The sequence below is a fragment of the Pezoporus wallicus genome, unplaced genomic scaffold (assembly GCF_028554395.1).
Source record: "Pezoporus wallicus isolate ANWC-B61680 ecotype Strahan unplaced genomic scaffold, APGP_CSIRO_Pwel_v1 contig_6566, whole genome shotgun sequence".
Taxonomy (NCBI): domain Eukaryota; kingdom Metazoa; phylum Chordata; class Aves; order Psittaciformes; family Psittacidae; genus Pezoporus; species Pezoporus wallicus.
Window position 1 is genome coordinate 321,496 of NW_026638763.1, and position 19,399 is coordinate 340,894.

The 19,399-nt window shown below is 37.0% G+C and overlaps 1 protein-coding gene and 1 long non-coding RNA gene across 8 annotated transcripts in view; one reads left to right on the plus strand and one right to left on the minus strand.

Annotated features, from left to right (window-relative positions):
* The window catches only part of LOC130600699 (uncharacterized), a 66,221-nt gene that overhangs the window by 41,760 nt on the left and 5,062 nt on the right, over nt 1-19,399 (minus strand). The window lies entirely within an intron of this gene.
* NCKAP1 (NCK associated protein 1) overlaps nt 1-19,399 on the plus strand; it is a 61,238-nt gene that overhangs the window by 20,008 nt on the left and 21,831 nt on the right. For 2 of the 7 annotated variants that reach the window (XM_057412206.1, XM_057412209.1), the window contains 18 exons: nt 3,164-3,256; nt 3,434-3,490; nt 4,436-4,578; nt 4,667-4,757; nt 6,600-6,737; nt 7,831-7,879; nt 8,352-8,508; nt 9,026-9,082; nt 9,612-9,708; nt 9,935-10,041; nt 11,177-11,309; nt 13,245-13,326; nt 13,766-13,824; nt 14,573-14,718; nt 15,208-15,340; nt 17,077-17,196; nt 17,486-17,625; nt 18,747-18,878. In XM_057412206.1, coding sequence (XP_057268189.1) covers nt 3,164-3,256; nt 3,434-3,490; nt 4,436-4,578; nt 4,667-4,757; nt 6,600-6,737; nt 7,831-7,879; nt 8,352-8,508; nt 9,026-9,082; nt 9,612-9,708; nt 9,935-10,041; nt 11,177-11,309; nt 13,245-13,326; nt 13,766-13,824; nt 14,573-14,718; nt 15,208-15,340; nt 17,077-17,196; nt 17,486-17,625; nt 18,747-18,878 — 1,934 coding nt within the window. The remainder of the gene's footprint in view (nt 1-3,163; nt 3,257-3,433; nt 3,491-4,435; nt 4,579-4,666; nt 4,758-6,599; nt 6,738-7,830; nt 7,880-8,351; nt 8,509-9,025; nt 9,083-9,611; nt 9,709-9,934; nt 10,042-11,176; nt 11,310-13,244; nt 13,327-13,765; nt 13,825-14,572; nt 14,719-15,207; nt 15,341-17,076; nt 17,197-17,485; nt 17,626-18,746; nt 18,879-19,399) is intronic. The other 5 variants (XM_057412207.1, XM_057412210.1, XM_057412211.1 and 2 more) reach the window with 3 other exon arrangements.

Sequence of the window (19,399 nt, forward strand, 5' to 3'; positions counted from 1 at the left end):
ATGTACTTTGTGTACCTAACCAGTTGTGTAAAAATTTTGGGGACTTCATGTGAAGAAGATAGGGCACAAGACAGCTTAGTAAAAATCAGTTCCTTCTCTTGTAGATAACCTGCTTGGCAAAGTGTCAGCTTTGCTCTCTGGTATTTAAAGTCCTGATTTATATATAGTATTTATGTGATCAGAGATGTGGTATTTAATAGACAAAATAATTTTTATTTTTTTTTAAATCTTGCACTATTCTGAAATTTCTACAGCTTTTCATATGTCTTAAATCTGATTCACTTCATTCAACAAAAATATCATTGGCCTTCTTGGTGAATTCACTTCAGTTTCTTTAAGAACAGTTAAAACACTTCGGTCTGACCCATCAGCAAGGCATGGTTAGCTATAGGGAAAATAATGTTTTGATGGTAGTAATGTTATAAGAGTTGTTTCTTCCGCTTATCCTATTTTAAAACTTGTTGAATACTGAAAGCAGAAATGTTTGCTCATAATGAATTGCAAGGTAAGGAAAAAAGCCTCAATAGCACCAGCTATTTCTAAACAGCTGTTAGGAAATTAGTAATCTAAAGTTTTGTTGCAGTGGCTGTGGAAAGAGCTACACCCACATTCTTGAGTGATAAAATGCAAACATCCAAGACACTACATGCTGTAAGCTGCACTTTTAAACGTCACATACAGGCTGTCCTGTATGAATTGAGCTATTTGGTCTGTGCTGATTTGTCATGAGAATTGATGTGTTCTATTTAAAATATTAATATCAAAGTTCACTGACACCTTAGCACCCCAAGAATGACCACCTTAACTCTATACATGGGGCAGCCACAGCCTCTCAGGGCACCCTGTGCCAGCATCTCACTGCTTTCACAGGGAAGAATTTCTTCCTTAAATCTAACCTAAATCTACCCTCTGTGAGTTTAAAGCCATTCTTCCCTGTCCTGTTGCTGCAGGCCCTTGTCCAAAGTCCCTCTCCAGGTTTCTTGTAGCCCCTTTAGGCACTGGGAGCTGCTCTAAGGTCTCCTGGAGCCTTCTCTTCTCCAGGCTGAACAAGCCCAGCTCTCTCAGCCTGTCTCCAGAGCAGCAGAAGGCTTGATAGTCTCACTTAGCATTACACCTTGCTTAGTATGAGTTAGGATTGCAGTAGGAAAAAAGTTAAGGCATTATGTGCAGTTGTAATGTGAGCTCTGGTTTTGTCTTCTACTCTACACTAGAATTAGTGTTATTTCTGAATAATGCCATGTGGTCTGCTCCTGAAAATTCGTGAGATGACTTCTCAAATTCATCCCATTCCCACTTGTGTTGGTTGCACAGAAACAAATTGTTATTTCTGCTCAACTGTTCTGAAAACAAACCAGCTGCAAGAAACCCTTTAAGCCATAGGACCAGGGTGAAGATTAAAACAAAGCATCTTAGTTAATGAATGTTCATTGTGTAAGAACTGTTGACTGCCGAAGCAGCTCTGAAGGTACAAAATGCTCTTTGCTGTGGGGAGCTCCCAAGTGTAGACACCAGTTTACCTGGAAGTGTACCAGAGCTGTGCAGAGCTGCAGGAGCTCCAGGCTCTGCACATGATGATGCTGGGTGCTCCGCTCTCTGAACACGAGGCATTTAACGTTTGAAGACAGGTTTTGCACAGCAGCAGTTTACGTGGAAATATCCTATTTCCTAGTGCATGTGGTTATCAGGAGAAGTTACAAAATAAACGTATACGTGCACCCATTTTTCATTTAAGCCACAGCTGATGACTGTGTGAGGGAAACTTAATATTATATAGGGTAGGCATTTGAAGTCGGTGTTGAGAGTAAAATCCTTTGTACTGGTTTAAGAGAAAGCAGGAGTATTTCGTGATGTGATCATTCTAATTCATAACTCTGTATGCTGGTCTTCCTTGGCTATAATGGAAATCTTATGGCTCAAGGCTTCTAAAAATCATTATCACCTTTAAAAAAATCAGAGGAAATAAGCAAAAATTATCTTATATACGATATGCAGTAGTGGTCCAGGCAGTCTTTTTTAATTTAGAGTCATTTTAGTGCTTCACATAAAAGCAAGAGCACAGCTTTACAAGGAGTGAGAGATGAAGAAGCGTATTCCCTTCTAACCTCTCCTGAAAACAAGCTAACCAATTTGAAACATCTTAATCTTAATTGTAATTGATTTCTCTCACTGAGAAGGAAATCCTGTTTAACTTGATTGGTCTTTAATTTAAAGTCTTGCTGCTTTTCGGAGAGCACTTTTTCTTGCCAGTGTTACGACTGCTTTAACCCAGTTCATTTATCAGGAAAGAGACTTTAATTTGTAGCTGTATATTTCAAGTTAAATAACTGTATTCTTGCAGTGCTGCGAGACTAATGCATACATAAACAGAATGGCTGTTGAGTAACAGCTGCTTTTTGTGTGTTATTAATTGTGATTCAGTGATCTCTGGTTCCTGCAGCAAATTTTGATAAATATGGAAATTCAGTCATATAAAGCAATCCACGTGAACTATCTTAATGCCTTTGTATTCACATTTGCCTTTTCCATTTTATCCACCAGTGTCTAATGCTAGTGTTTTGCTGCTTCTTTTGTTTCTTTATTTTGTTGCTTTTGTTTGAATGTATTATTGTGTTTATATGGAACTGGTCAAAGAACCGTTACTGTATTTTACGTTTGTATCTACATTTTATTTTGCATGCTTAACGTGGCTTTGCCTGGATATTCTTTTTGGTAAGTTCAGAATTTAAAAGCATAATGTTTTTCTGTAGTCAAGTTTGTAACCTGCCACCTTTTCTCCCACCTCAAGTAACATTGTCACTATTTTTTTTTTTTTTTCTTGTCATGCTGATTTGTGCTCATGTACTGTTCTGCTTTGGCTAATTCTACATATGGTAGCACTGTTTTCCTAACAACCCATTTTCATCTCTTGCAGAGCTAAACAGTATGACTTTGGTACTAATGTGTACTAATTTGACTTTTATCTCCAAGCGTAGTTGGCAGCTGTTAAAATGATCTGTTCTGAGAACTCTGTGTGGATTTGAGACACAGAACCTCAGCCTTAGAAAACCATGTTAAGGCTTCTTTGCATAGCCTGGTGGTTACTCTGCGCTTCACAGGTATTATTTTTCAGCAGGCTTCTCCAGGTCTTCTAAGAACAGTGTGCATGTTTATGTTTTTCTTTTAGCAACAGCTTGCTCAGCTCCAGAAAGAAAAATCAGAGATTCTGAAGAACCTGGCATTATACTACTTCACCTTTGTTGATGTTATGGAATTTAAGGTAAGGTGTTAGAAATACAGCAGTTGTTCTGTCACATCAGTTTTCTGTCTTTTTATTGGTAAAATAGTTGAACTTGTAGCTCAGTTCTTAAAATAAAAAATCGATCTCCATCACTAAGCATAGTAAAGTGATTTACTTAGATCGTTTTAAACTGAGGTTATTCCTTTGTTTTTCAAGGACCATGTTTGTGAGCTGCTGAACACTATTGATGCTTGCCAAGTCTTCTTTGATATTGTAAGTTTCTGGGTTTAAATTTTCAAGTGTCTCTTAAAACACTTCGAATCAGAGCCCTGTGTGGAGAATTGAATGGACTTAGTTTCTTGGGCTCTAATTATAAATGCAGGAGAAATAAAACCACGGTAATCATTACATCTCTAACTTGTATAACAGCTTGAAATCAGATGATACTGTCTGAAACAAGCTGCTATGGACAGCATTGTCTGTTACCAGACATACATATCTTTCTGTAATTTTTGCTTTGTTGCATCTGCAAGTTAATTTTGGGGGTTTACTGCTGTATGTATGCTTAAGCCACAAGGCAGTAATATTACTGGTGTCCACCTAAGCTGTGTGAGGATGTCACTTCTGGCATTGGCTAAAATACATACAAGAGTAGCTATATACATTTAAAAAAAAAAAACAAAACAAGCCACTAAACCAAAAAACCACCTCAAACACCTTTTCCTCATGGGTTTAGCTTTCTTATTATGTATAATGTCACCTTGTTACTTTTAGCCATTATTCTAAATTTGGCTCACTTAAGCTCATAATATGAAAGAGAAGCGAGTATATATCCTATGGGATGATATTACCATGCTGGTGGGATATATGCTAGCTTTTTATGTTATCAAGTCATATTTAAAAATAATTCATAGGCAAGGCACTTTATGACTGTTTAGTTGCATCCAGAAGAAGTTTTACTATCTGTCAGCTAACCTGTGACATGTAAGCCTGGAAGGATTTATGTGCATGCTTGCTTTCATGAATGCAAACAGTTCTGAAGATCTGAGTGAATAAATGAGGACAATATGAAGGTCTGTATGCAACCAGGAAAAAACTTTTGTCCAGGACAGTCCATTGTATTTAAAAAATGCTGAAAATAAGCGATAAGGTAAAGAAAAAGTTTTGTGCTTGTTTCTAAAAGTTTGGGAGTTATGATTCACTGTTTTTTATCTCCAGACTGTAAACTTTGATTTAACAAAGAACTACCTAGATTTGATTATAACCTACACAACTCTGATGATATTGCTGTCTCGAATTGAAGAAAGGAAGGCTATCATTGGATTGTATAACTATGCCCATGAAATGACACATGGAGCAAGGTAAAAATCTGTTACAGAAGTGACGTGTATAGGGATAGTAATAATAGTAACAGCTGCACCTGAGTGAATTGTTTGTTGTTGCTTTTAGTGACAGAGAATATCCACGCCTTGGCCAGATGATTGTGGATTATGAAAATCCTTTAAAGAAAATGATGGAGGAATTTGTACCTCACAGTAAAGTATGTAACAACTTTTCACAGGCACTTAACCTTAACTGAGAGAAGCAGAGATAAAAATATGAATAAGCAAGATAATAATCCTGTGTTTTGTCAAAGGCCATTAGGTATAAAGTTTAAATTCTTATTTATAATGGTTGTCTGAGGCTGGGGATTGATATCCTGTTAAATAACAGAACCTATAGAAACACAGCAATGTTAAGACCCATTGGTAAGATTCTGTTTCATTTTCTAAGGATTAACAATTGATTAAAAATTAGTTCTGGATCATCTGTGAATACCTGCATGCATGTTCTGTTTTAGCTTGTAGCTTGAAATGAAAGAGATTGCAAATGTTTCTATGAAACCAGATTTTTGCTAGTTTACCATCCTAGATGAATGTGTTTTTCTGCTTTGTAACCTGAGGGCTTTTGCTTCGGCTTTCCTTGAACTGGGGATCCTAGATATCACCTCTGCCTCTTGAATAATAGCTCCTACACTCAAAAGCTTAGCTGAGTATCATGCTCAGTTGACTTCACCAAGTTAAATGAACCCAATCCCTTTAGCCTTTACAAATGCTTTTAAGCTTGCACTCTTACGCAGCTGATTGTGCTGCAGTTCTGTGATGGTATATCTACACTGTATCTTCATATGAGAATACCTTGGAAAAGAGACTGATCCATTCGTTGACTTCGGCAAGGCTTATCCTGCTTATCACTTCCCATTTGTCCACCAGGCTTGCTACTCTGTCTGTCAGAGGAAACCAGATTTGTTTGATCAGTACTGACTGACTGTTGTTTATAGTGGTGTTATTTTCTAGGTGCTTGCAAATTGATTCCCTAACACCTTATTTTGGAATCTTTGGCAGGAATTGAAGTTAAATGCTAAATTATTGCCTAAAGATTTTAAGGTTTGTGTTTGTTTGTTCCTGTTTTGAAGTTTAGGTACTGGTTGTTTTTTCTTCTCTAGTCTTGATATTTTTTTCTTAATTTCCTTAAATTTTTCAAGGTAGTAACTAGAACTTCAGAGAGATTCCCAGCTACTTCTCTCAGTCGTCTGAAGTCAAACAGTTTTGAATATATCTCATTTGTCTAAATAATCAGATTTTTTTTACTTTCCTCTGGATGATTCCTGCCTTAAGACTTACTCAGCTAAGGATCTCATTTGCAATTAATCTTTTCTTTTGCACTGTTAGGAAAGATGCTTTACTTTTTAGCATTTTGTTTGTTTATGCTCTTGTTTAATAGTGGACCAGTCCATTCCCTTAATGTTTGTAAAGCCATTCTTCAGTCATTTTCATTTGCTTTTCTGCTTATCCTGTACTGGAGGTATAAATTGGGGTCAGGGATACCTTCAGGCACTGTGCTATAGAAACACATTCTTAGGCTGCACTCTCATGGAACTGCACACTGAAGTTGTCCTTTTCATCCATCTCACTAGTTTGCAGAAGACATGACAGTTGTTTAGTCTTTTAAATTAGCTTCAGCAGATGAATCCCTCGCCTCCCTGGGTGATCTTTTCTGCTGGCTTAGCACTTAGACCTGGCTCCCTGAGGACTCAAACATGTACCAGTATTGATGCAAAAGGCAGGGAAACAGGTAGGACCACACTTAACTCAGATAAGAAGCTTAATCTGCTGCCAGGGTCTCCTGTAAGAAGTATCTGCTCAAAATAATTCTAATTTGCTAGCAAAGAGGAAAGGACATACTAAATGAAGTGGCAGAGAAGGGAATAACACAGTAATTGGGATGCTTGAATAAATAATGAACAACTTGCAGTTGTGTGTCACAGATTTGTTTCCATGATTGATTCCTCCCGCCCTCCCATGTCCTTTGGACCTCAACTCAACATTGGTCTTATTTTTAGTCCCTTTCAGATGCTCTGATTTCACTCCAGATGGTTTACCCTCGAAGAAATCTCTCAGCTGACCAGTGGAGAAACGCACAGCTACTGAGCCTCATCAGTGCCCCCAGTACAATGCTTAATCCTGCACAGTCTGACACAGTATGGCCTTTTAATTTGCGCTGTATGATAAAGTTAGGCAGTTTTCTGTGAAATAACGTGGGGGTGTTTTAATTTTCCGTTTCATTACCTTTATCTGTAAACCACGAAAAGCCAAAACCCAGATCCATTATTCTCTTCTGTGATGAGAATAACATCCGTTATTCTCTTCTGTGATGAGAATAACATCCGTTATTCTCTTCTGAATAACATCCATTATTCTCTTCTGTTACAAGAATAACGTAAGATTAATCTTATGCAGATATGATTTACCGTGTAATGGTATTTATAGAGCTCCATATGGGTAAAATGATATATGCGTTAGAAACACTACAATAGTAAAGGACAGTGTTTATAGTGACATGGTTTAGTGGTGGACTTGGCAGTCCTGGGGGAGTGGCTGGACTTGCTGATCTTAAAGGTCTTTTCCAACCTAGTTGGTCCTATGATTCTGTGTGGGTTTTAATCAGAGAAGTAAATAGGCTGTTTTGGAGAATACAGAGAAAAAAATTTCTTGCATTAATTAAAGCTTCTATTGCTTTAGCTCATGCCTTCATTTCCAGTATTTGATGATCAAATGATGAAGGGAAACGATGTTAACTTCTGCAGTTGTGAAGGAAGAGACCATGTGTGCTGTCTCAGATGTCTGTGGACCAACAGATGAAAATGGAGCTAATTCTTTTAAATTTTGACTGTTTGCATTTGCTGCTTCAGCTGTGATATGAAAAGTCTTAAGGTCCTTTCCACCCCTAATCATTCTATATTTGTATAATCATTGTGAAAGAATTCAAGCATTAATAGCTGTCAGGTTGTGATTAGTATACATCACAAGCCTTTTGCTCTTAAATACAGTGTTTGTCAAAACTAATTTGTCAAGATCAGTTCACTGTCTACTTCAAGGTATGGAAGCTCATTTAATGTTGAAACCCTCAGTTCTAAAGAGACGAAACAGAGTCTTGTTAGTAATCAGCAGCAGTCTTTCATGATTACTTAGCATTTAAGGATTTACTTGTCCCTTTTTTCTAAAAAGTACTTCTTGTGAAATGTATTGTCTTTTACGTAATCAGTTTTCTACAAATTACTGCTTTTCCAACAGATGCCATGTGAATACCTCTCTCTGGATGCAATGGAAAAATGGATCATTTGTGAGTAACATTCTGAAACAGCTCATGGTTGTTTTTTTAAAAATCAGTTAACATTGAAAAGATAACTTTTCTGTACTGTACAAAAGCTGTTTTACTGAGATTCTAGAGAACTTGATCAAATCTCATGTACCATACTTTTACCTGCAGTAAAGTTTAGAATTCAGCAAGTGCTGCTGAAACCAAGTTTGTCATCAGTTTAGTACAGACTTTCACTAGAAGTGAGTGCTTTAGTAAACCTGATGAAAATAGCCAAGTAGAATCAGCATGAAATAATTCATTTTACAAAAACATTACAAAAATACCTCCACTAGAACAGTGTGGGGTGTTTTTTTAATATATAAAACGATGTTATCCATTAAACTGATTATTAATTAGCTGTTTGAACTGTTCAAGAGAAAACACATAACAATGTCTGTTCTCTCACTGTCTTTGTGCATCTGGTTTGTGACATACATCAATGTGACTTCTGAAGTTGGATTTATTTTGTGCCATGGAATCCTAAATAGTGATGCTACAGCTTTGAACCTTTGGAAACTTGCACTTCAAAGCAGCTCTTGTTTGGCTCTGTTTAGAGATGAAGTATTCCATATTCACAAAGCTGCTGAAGACTTGTTTGTAAACATACGAGGGTATGTTCTTTTCTTTTTTTTTCACCTTTCAGAACTTCTGTTAAAAATTAAAAATTCCTTGAAGAACTGTTTTGAAAATGTTGCTTTGACTTCATGTAAAGTCTGCTTAAGGATAGTTAGCACACAAATGTTTTTGCTTAATATCCTGATTGTTTCTTCAACGTGTAACTTTCAGGAGCCTGATTTCATAACGATCATGTCTTTTTTTTTTTTTTTTTTAATCTCAGTTATGAGGCAGTCTGAAGAATCAGTCTGAAATGGCAAAAGTCCACAAATCTTAATCTAGTGAAGAGAAATGAATGTACAGTTTGCTTGAAAAATTGCGTGTTGCTGTAATATATGAAAACTCAGAAACAGAGCTGAGACTTCTACCAGTGTGCTCTGTTCAGGGAAATAAGCCTCCTGTGAGCTTTTTGCTGTATCTTGCATGCTGTGGCGTTGCAGTTCATCCCAATTGGCCCTTGCTAACTTGTGCTACTGGTACTTACTATGGTATTGGATTGTTTTTCACTTGCAGCTACAACAAGCGTATTAATGACATCAGGGAATGCAAAGAAGCTGCTGTTTCGCATGCGTAAGTGTCTCTATACAAAGTTTTCTGTCATATTTTAGTGTTGATTTTCTTAAAGCTGTAAAGAATGTCTGAAGCTATAAGGAATGGTTTCTTGAGTGCTTAGTTGCCCATTTTCAAATGATATAATGTACTGATGTTTTAAATCTGGATTTGCTTAATGATGTTATTGATTTAACTTACAAAGTTTTAGATTATTTTTCAAATTATCAGATGGATACATTTAGTTTTTTTCTCCAGTTTCTTTTTATCTAATTACTTAATGCAGTTAAAACAGAAATGTTTTAGTGGAGTCAAATGCACATCACAGAGCAGGGGCAGAGAACTTGGATTTTAAAGTTACCAGACTTCAGGAATATACGGTCTTGGGGATGGGGGTGCCAATTTTAATTGAGCCACATCCTTTGAAATAGTGAACTTTAGAAGCTGGTATAATATGAGTTGCCTATGCTTGGGCTTACATGTTTGGAAAAAATCAAATCTTCTGTTGTTAGCACATCGGATGATGTCTCGGTTTGCTCTTTTGATGCAGCGGTTCAATGCATAGAGAGAGACGCAAGTTTTTACGTTCTGCACTCAAAGAACTGGCTACTGTCCTATCTGATCAGCCAGGCTTGTTGGGTCCCAAGGTAATTGTGGTTTTTGTTTTGCGTTTATGCAATCCTACAGTCTGTGTGTCAATGATAATATGCCACTTAATCTGTATGGGGGCAGGGGAAAACATGCACTTTACTCTGAGAAACCTACCTAGGTTTTAAGATATTTGGGTTTAGAGTCTGGTTGACTCTTAGTGTATACAAGCTGTCCAGCTGTTGCATGGATCTATAAACTTCTGAACAATTTCTGTTTTTTCAGGCACTTTTTGTATTTATGGCATTATCCTTTGCTCGTGATGAAATTATTTGGCTTCTTCGTCATGCAGATAATATGCCAAAGAAGAGCGCAGATGATTTCATAGATAAGTATGTTAATTTTTAGTGTGATACCTTAAATTTTTGAGAAGTCACAGAAAAAAATGCATTTGAAGAGAAAATCTCAGAGAAGGTTGCCTGTATGGAAGAGTTGGGACTGTTCAAAAAATCCTAATATGGAAATATTAAGCTTCCCATCAAACCAGAAAACTTCAAGTATTCTACTAGAAAATGGAGCACATCAGTGAAAATTCATTCTCTGCAGAAAATTTAATTATGAAATAAAAATACTGTATAAAAGTTGAATGTGTTTTTTCCCCAGAATAAGCAAAATTAAAGCTTTATCATGTGTTTTCAGTGATTTTTGCTTTGGGCAAGTCAATGGTGGAGGGAAGGAAACTGTCAAAAAGCTTGATTTGTCGATTTGTAAAATGTCTCTTGTAGTAAAACTGGCTTTTAAATCTGGTAAGATTTATGTAATACAGCATTAGTGTCATCATAAACAAGCTAAAAATAAAAAATGGGATGATGAGATCTTACAAATATGGATAGACAGAAAGCCTGTTTGGTTATCTTTGAGTTCTCAAGGTTATTGAACACAAGATCAGCCTGAATGGCTGTATTGATGGCAGGAATTTAAACAAGTGACAATCACATGGCTATTTGTGATTGTAATAACGTTGTGGTTTCTTCACTGGACTTTAGGTGGTAGGGAGGGATGGAGGTCCCAAACCTGCTCTGAACCAGCCTGTGCAAGTATTTAACCATCCTCATGGTTAAAAAAAAAAAGAAAATAAAAACCTGAAAAGTGGCTATTACAGTAGTAATTTTCAGATTTAATTTCTTTTTGAGGAAAAACTGCAAATTTTTTCAAATTGAGTGTTATAAAAGCACTTCTTATTCAAAATATTATATGAATAGTTATACAAACCTTTGAGGATTATCATGATAGTATCCTGTTAACTTACCTCCTGTTGAGTGGATTTTACCTTGCAGAGAAAATTGTCTATGAAAACTTATTTTACAATGTTAAAAGGTATTTTCATACAGCAATTACCTGTTAATAAATAGTTTTAAAAGCCAGGTATAAGAGGAAATCCTCTTGAGAAGTATTCCACTGATACAAATAGGTTTTCATATTTTGGGTGTTTCATATTTGTAAGGTTTTCCTCGTCTTCTTGCCTAGACACATAGCCGAGCTAATATTCTACATGGAGGAGCTCAGAGCACATGTGCGAAAATATGGACCTGTGATGCAGAGATACTATGTGCAGTATCTCTCTGGCTTTGATGCAGTGGTCTTGAATGAGCTTGTTCAGGTATGACAAGACTGGGGGTTTGGGTTCTCAAATGCAAACTGTAAAGGTTTTTCTTTGTCCAGAATGACTTTATGAAACACATTCTGGTTTGTAGATTTTGATGAACACTATGGAATATGGCAAATTAACTTCCTGTTTAATGCTGGAATTGAGAGTTGTACCTTTGATTGCTGTAAACATAACACAAGAGGGACACAGACCTGCTTGAGCAAGTCCAGAGGGCTGAGGCACCTCTGCTCTGGAGACAGGCAGAGAGAGCTGGGCTTGTTCAGCCTGGAGAAGAGAAGGCTCCGAGAAGACCTTAGGGCAGCTCCCAGTGTCTAAAAGGGCTACAAGAAACCTGGAGAGGGGCTTTGGACAAGGGCCTGTAGGGACAGGACAAGGGGGATTGGCTTTAACCTGCCAGAGAGGAGATTGAGATGAGATTTCAGGCAGAAGTTGTTCCCTGTGAGGGTGCTGAGGTGCTGGCACAGGGTGCCCAGAGAAGCTGTGGCTGCCCCATCCCTGGCAGTATTCAAGCCCAGGTTGTATGGGGCTCGTCTCTGCCCTTTGGCAGGGTGTTGGAACTGGATGATCTTTAGGGTCCCTTCCAACCCAAACTATTGTATGTATGTATGTATGTATGTTTAGAGACAATGTATGTATGTATGTTTAGAGACAATGAAACAGGTATGGCCACTAAAGGAACTTGAAAACTTTCCTTGCTTAGCCTGACAAACGTATGATGGGCCTTCTGACCTGTTTTAGTTTTAATCTGTAGCGACCACCAGATGGAGCCCAAATTTCCCGCCTAGCTGAGCTACTCAAACTTGACGAGTGTGTCCTGTAAGCTTTTTATGTTGGGTTCAGAAATCAATTTCTCACTTTAGGCATTCCATCAATTACTAGAAGGTGGAACTAAATTACTGTTCAGTTAAACAATCTGTTTAAACAGCTGAAATACCAGTTTGTATCACTGTATAAATTACAAAATGTAGCTGAATTCTTGGGTTTACTTTCAATACTAAAAAAAAAGTGGCTTGGTATTTTATCCTTATAACTCTTAATACTTACATATTAATAGATGTTTGAGTGACAGAATTAAGTATTTTTTACACTTACCATTGATTTCTGGGGAAATTACTTTCTGGATTTAGTCAATGACTTCTAGAAGCTTACAAGTGACACAAGTGTTCTGTCTTGATAGGCTAATCCTTAGGATCACACTAAAATGAGGGGAAAAGATGGCTTGAATTTTAGTTGTAATTAATTCATAACATGTATCCAACACAAGACTAGACAGATGGTTGAGTGACAACTTGGATTTTTTTCAGCCTTTACATCAAAGTATTGGTCACAGCTGGAATTATGAGAAATTTCTGTATTATATTATTTAATAGAAATATGATATTATTAGTTGCTGAAATTGCTTTTTTGTGAACTGTTGCATTTTGTAAAAGTGGCAAACTTTGACAAAATATTTCAGGTGGTATCAGTCACTGAAGTCAAGGTTAGTAATAAAACTGCTGAGAGGGGGCCTTGTGGGAAGCAAAGCAATGCTGATGTGGGCTCCGCTATATCCTGCCACAGCCAGTTTTCTTTGCAGACAAATCAGGTGCCTGTAGAGGTCAGAAAAATGTTTGGTGTCTGCTGTGTAACAGGAAAATATTTGGTGTCCAGTTTGTAAGTGACAGCAGTGTAAAAGTGCATGAGCACGTTTGCTGACAGATATTTCAATTTTGAGCAGATATTGGTTTGGAAGCAAGCTTTCCTGTCATCAAGCAATGAGTTGAAAAGTGAAAGCTGTTAAATAGCACCATTTGAAATATTCTGTGGATTAATTTAATTGTGTAAATTTTTGTACATTTCAGAGCACAGCTGATAAATAGGGCATGGGTATTGACATTGTTTTGTAAACCAAGTTTTAAATAATAATAGCAACACCATTTATTTTAGAATCTTTCAGTGTGCCCAGAGGATGAATCAATTATCATGTCGTCTTTTGTGAACACAATGACTTCACTAAGTGTGAAACAAGGTAAGTTTAGCTTGGGAAAATGGTAACAGAATAGCAGATTCCTCTGGGAAGCTTCATCTCTTTTTGTCTCATGCCACCAGTAGAAGGAGATAACTTGCATAAACTGAATTTGTTCCCATGTTTCTTGTTTGTGACAATATCTGCTTGTTGTGTCCCTTTCCCAGGGCAGTTCTATATAGGCAGAGCTTTTGAAGAATGCTATTGGGAAGCAGTCCTACCTTTAATTTAGAAAGCATGTCCCACACATCTTCATCTAAATATTTTGACTTCTGTTAGCATGGCTGTGCTGGACTGAAATTTGTAGATAAATGCATGGGGTTCAGCACCCAAGTAATGATTGAGTACTTTCGGGTTTCTTAGAAGGTCTGATACAGCGTATCGGAATTTTTAGTTTGTTTTTCTAAAGGTTGTATGTTCTATATTTTTTTCTGTGATGCAGTTGAGGATGGAGAGGTGTTTGACTTCAGAGGAATGAGACTAGATTGGTTTAGATTGCAGGTAAGTCTTTGTAAGTATGTGTGACACTTTCCTAACTTAAAACTAAAATGTTTAATAAATTACTGCTCTTCTAGATTACTCTCACTGCAAGTGGGTGACAGGCTAAGAACCTATTTATTTAAAATCAGGCAATTACTTAAACAGATAATTTGCTACATTTTGTAGCTGTCTGCATTGTGTGCTTTTTATAAGTCATTCTTTGAGGTGTTTGTAACAGTTCTGTTTTGAGGATGAGCAGTTGATGACTGCGCACTGTACAGGCTGTGCCCAGCCAGGGGAAGGTAGAGGCTGTTCAGTGAGATCACTCCTGTGTATTGCAGTAACAATATCCCCACTTTATAAAGAGGGGATATGTGTATGTGTACTGTTGAGACTGTAAAGCAAGTGTATCAAGTTTTGGTAGACACGTTATTCTTATATTTTCAAAATACACATTTTCTTGCCTCGCAAAACCTGGTGGTTAAAGTGGGGGCTCACAAGTGCATGTTAGTGCTTTGTCAATAAATTTGTTCCGCGGTTTATCTGTGAATTGGTGTCGTATTCGGGTGACGTTCAGAGACTCAACTGAAAGGCAATTTGCTCTTAAGCTGTAGTGGAAAGATAAAATAGTCTGTCCATGGTCTTGAAGTACACAGGTGTCCTATGCATAGCATAGTCAACATTTAACATTTGTATTGGGCAATAACAAGGAATTTGCAAAAAAGGCAGCTGTAGATGCAATCTTAACATTTTTCTTGTGTCTTTCTAGGCCTACACCAGTGTTTCTAAAGCTTCACTTGGTCTTGCAGACCATAGAGAACTAGGAAAGATGATGAACACAATCATCTTCCACACAAAAATGGTGGATTCTTTGGTGGAGATGTTGGTCGAAACCTCAGATCTTTCTATATTTTGGTATGTTACTAATCTGACTAGAAGCTTTTTATTATTTATTGTTTGGTTTGTCCTTGCAAGTGTCATTTTTAAATAGCAGACTTGGTAGGAAGATAGGCCAGTGGGAGAATCAATGAGACTTTCTAGTTTCCATTAGAATTAATTTTATCAAATGAAGCTATTTCTGAAGAACTGTCACAGGGATTCTCCAAGCAGTCACATAATTTGTCTGGAGTCATTTGCAGATTGTTCCTTAATATGTTTTTGCAAAATGTGCAAGTTTTTTTGCAGTGCTTGTGTGGCAACCATCAGAGTGAAAATATGATGGTAATAGAGAAATGCAAGTAAAATATGTAAGAAGCAGAAGCAGATAATAAACAACTTCAAAAGCATGATATGGCTTTTGGTATAACCACAAATTTGACACAAATAGTATGTTTGCATGTGAAGCAGACTTCGTTTGCAGCAAAAGTGTGTATATATTCCATTTAAATGTCTATTTCTGATCAGTTTTTATAGTCGTGCTTTTGAGAAGATGTTTCAGCAGTGTTTGGAGCTTCCATCTCAGTCAAGATACTCAATTGCATTCCCACTGCTTTGTACTCATTTTATGAGCTGTACCCATGAGCTGTGCCCAGAAGAGGTAATTTTTAAATATATTGTCTTAGTTATTTTCATCTCTTTTGAAAGTAGAGAGGACCAGAGCTGAACACTGCAAGAAGGTATTTGTTTCAGTATGATAAGATTCAAGGGAGGAGAGTGGTAAAAAGGGAGGTAAAATAAGTCAATACTTTCTTATGTGGTTCTCCATCCACTGATCTCAAAATCCTTTTCTGAAATGAGTAAGCATTATTATCTTTGCGCTAAAGAGAAATTAAGCTAAGGTCCAAAGGTTAGATGACTTTTCTGGGGTCATTCAGGCTTAGATGCTAATAAATCCCATATGCCTATTGAAAGTTATAAGCAGCAGTTTTGCTTTCAAGTGGTTTATAAGCTCCTAGTTAGAAAAAGGAAATAGGAAGTTGGGAGTCCTGTATGGCTTGTTCTAAATAACGTTTCTTTAATAAGATTAAAAAAATTATAACAAAAAAGAATAATCCCAAGTGATATATGGTGTAATGCAGGCACTTGTTTTGGTAAGAACTAGGTAATGCAAGTCCTCCTTGGTTAGAACTACAAAGGAAAAAATGCAGAGTATTGCTGAAAGAAATGGACTGTTTGTTAAAGGAAGTAGTTTAATTCTGAGGAAATTCTTTCTATTCTTGTTGTAATGAAATTGATCCTTTAGTACATTTCCTGTATGTCCATTGACTTTGGAATTACTCTGGGAGTTAACTTCACCAGTTTTGTGTAGTGCTCATGAAAGTGTGGTTTCATTCTTAGCAATGCTCATCTCAATTAGATGAATAAAAACTATTGTAATATGCATGATGTGGTTTTTCATACTAAAACATTAAATCCTCTTCTGTTGAGCTCCATCTCAGTGTATGACTAGATCATTATTTTCTCTGTATACTTTGCTTTAAACAGCTGCAAACTCTATTTATACTAGAGAAACCCTAAAAAGATTCCAGGAAAGCTTCCCTTCAGGACAAGAAATGTCTTTCAGAACAATTCTAATAACAGTAAGGAATTAGTAGCCAAAATGCCCCGTACACTAGTTACTGTGAATTCAGCTGCAGCAAGCACATTCTGCCACAGCCAGCAGAACTTTGAATTCAATATCTGAATTGTATAACTTGGTAATTATTATCATTCTGGAAAATAATCTTTGCTGTAGTGTGTACCATGTGTGGTGGTGTGTCTGTTAGAAAGCAAACCTGGGTGGTGAAAGAAGGATTTTAGTGAAGCACAGACTATGCTTGTGCAGATCCAGTGACAAACTAAATCCAGAAGTGAATGCAGGAGGGCTTCATTATTGATATTTTTATTTATTTTATTTACTTATTTTTCAGTGGTGTGAAGGGCATTGTGCTTTTACTACAACTTAAGTTTCATGTTCTTTTTCTTCTAGATTTAGTACTGGTACAAATTAATGAAGAGGAGATTAAACAGAAACCTTGGGGATGGAATACGTTAAACTAGATCTGGTCCAAAATTAACCAGGAAATCCTACTTTTTAAAATTTACTTGCCCCTTTTCCAGAAAGTATTTTGCAAAATATAGTAAGCAGAATATTTTTAGTGATAATATGCCATGTCCATGACTTTGAAAATGCTATGGTTACTTCAAAAGAAAAAAAACCTGGAGCTGAGATTGAGGGCTAATAAGTTTATAATTTCTCATACCATTGTTATATGATTTAATGAACTGTTATTTTCAGTCCAGGACTAATGGGAAACTGACCATCAGGCTTCCTTTTGTTTCCTTCTTTAACAGCGACATCATATTGGAGATCGTAGTCTTTCCTTGTGCAACATGTTCTTGGATGAAATGGCTAAGCAAGCTCGAAATCTTATCACAGACATTTGCACAGAACAATGTACACTGAGTGATCAGGTGAGTAGTTGTGTTTCCTTTTAAGATTTTTCTCTGTTCAACTTTCTGAATTTTTATGGTTCTACTTCCTGCTTGCCTTCCCTCCCTGCCCCCATTTTGGGGAAGTTTTTCTGTATATAAAATAGGTGATTTGAGGAATACTTTAGTACTAGAATTAGTTACTAGTCCAAGGAAGAATGCGCTACCTGTGTGGTGAAATCTCCACCTGTACCATAAGCTTATTTTCTATGTCATGGTTGCTGAAAAGATGGATTTTAATTTGGAGGGGCTCTTTCTTTTTGTTTGCTAGTTGCTGCCAAAGCATTGTGCCAAAACAATCAGTCAAGCAGTGAACAAAAAGTCAAAAAAACAGACCGGAAAGAAAGGAGAACCCGAAAGGGAGAAACCAGGAGTAGAAAGCATGAGGAAAAATAGATTGGTTGTGACAAAGTAAGCTGCCTCTTCAGTTCCTTTCACCTTGAATACCAAGTCAAAATATGTATGTTCTGCATATTGAATGCTTCTTGCTTAATGTATTTGGGTGAGTTTAACTGTCTGTAAATACAACAGCTTTGTAGTTTGTGAGTATATGATGCGTCTGTTACTTGTATAGAGACTGCATTCTATTATGCATTGAATTTATCCCTTGGCTGTTTCCTTTCCTGAGCAGAAAGGATCCCAGTGCTGTAGCTAGGTTTCCTGTGTATTCATACTAATTTTTGTGAGAGTCCAAGGAGTGGATGGTTTCTGCCTTGCTTTAACTGGGTTAACCAGGTAATGCACACTCTGGGCTGGAAGTGCTGCCAAAAGGCTGTTTGCTGCCTTCAGCTGCTGGGATGCATTTGGGCTCCAGTGCCTGTACCAGCTGGAGGTTTCCTTTTTGGTGGCTAGAGAAGAATTGAAAACACCAGCAAATTGATAACAGAACCAGAAAAAAAAACCACCTGAAAGAGATAAGAGGAAAGATTAATTCCTACAGTTTGGGGTGTAAGAGATGATAGGGGAGGAAAAGGTAGAAGATAATTGTTAGAAGAGATCAGAGTTATAAAAGTATGAAGAGGAAGGAATCTAAGAAAAGGAAGCAATAAACATTTAGTGCTGTGGCTGGCAGTGCCTAAGCACACACACTGCTGAAAAGGAAGTGATTTTGCTCAGTTGCAACAGCCAACCATCAGTGAGCTGTGAAGACTGGAGAAGTTGAGGGAAAAGAATTTACTGTAGCTTAAGATTCCTTCCCCGATATTTTTACGTTCTTAGTAGCTAGTAGCAATAATTACTGTATTGCTCAGCTCACTTAGGAAAAAACACCTTTGCAGACTGTTGTTTTTTGAGGGGAAAAATATGTATATATATCTGGCATCACTCTATGTGATGCAAATCAGTATGCAGCTGTAGGATGCATTCTTACCCAAAATGCTGTTTTTTAAGTAAGCTAGAAAAGTGTCTGAAAGCAGAAAAAGATACTGAAAGGAGGAGTTAGAGCCGTACCTGCTCTTTGGTGTCCTACATCCAGCATGTACTTTCCATAATGTTTCTTTAAATATTTGATTTCTTGTTGCCTGTTCTTAAAGCCTGGACAAACTGCACACTGCACTTTCTGAGCTCTGCTTCTCTATCAATTACGTACCCAACATGGTGGTTTGGGAACACACGTTTACACCAAGAGAGTATTTAACATCTCACCTGGAAATCCGCTTTACCAAGTAAGAAATATTGTGAAGTATTCCTATACAAGATAAGTCTTTACTGATTTGCTGTTGGAAGTGTTGTATACTTACTACATAAAACTAGTTTTTAAAGGTGGATAGTGAAACTTGGAAGTGAAATCCCAGCTATATGAGTTAAGTTGTATGTGCACACATGCAATAGTTCCTATTGTAAAACAAAATATGTTGAAATACATGTCACCTGTTTAACAGTCTGATCCTGCATTCCTTGTCCTGAGTATTTTGTAGGATTTGGTGATGCCTATTTTTAGGCATGTGTAAGGACTCTCTTCCCACTATTCTTTTGCACAGTGCTGGGTTGTCTTAAGTGTTTGAGTTTACTGGCTTGCAGAAAGGATATCTAAAAATGAGAACCCAAGACCTGGCAAGGCCAAATTAAAGGATATTTTAATTACCTTTTTTCTTAAAATAAAAAAGTGTTGCCAGTTGATATTCCTGTGTTTTTACCTTGATCTTCCCATTGCTACTTACAGAAATAGACAAATGGCAATTTCTGG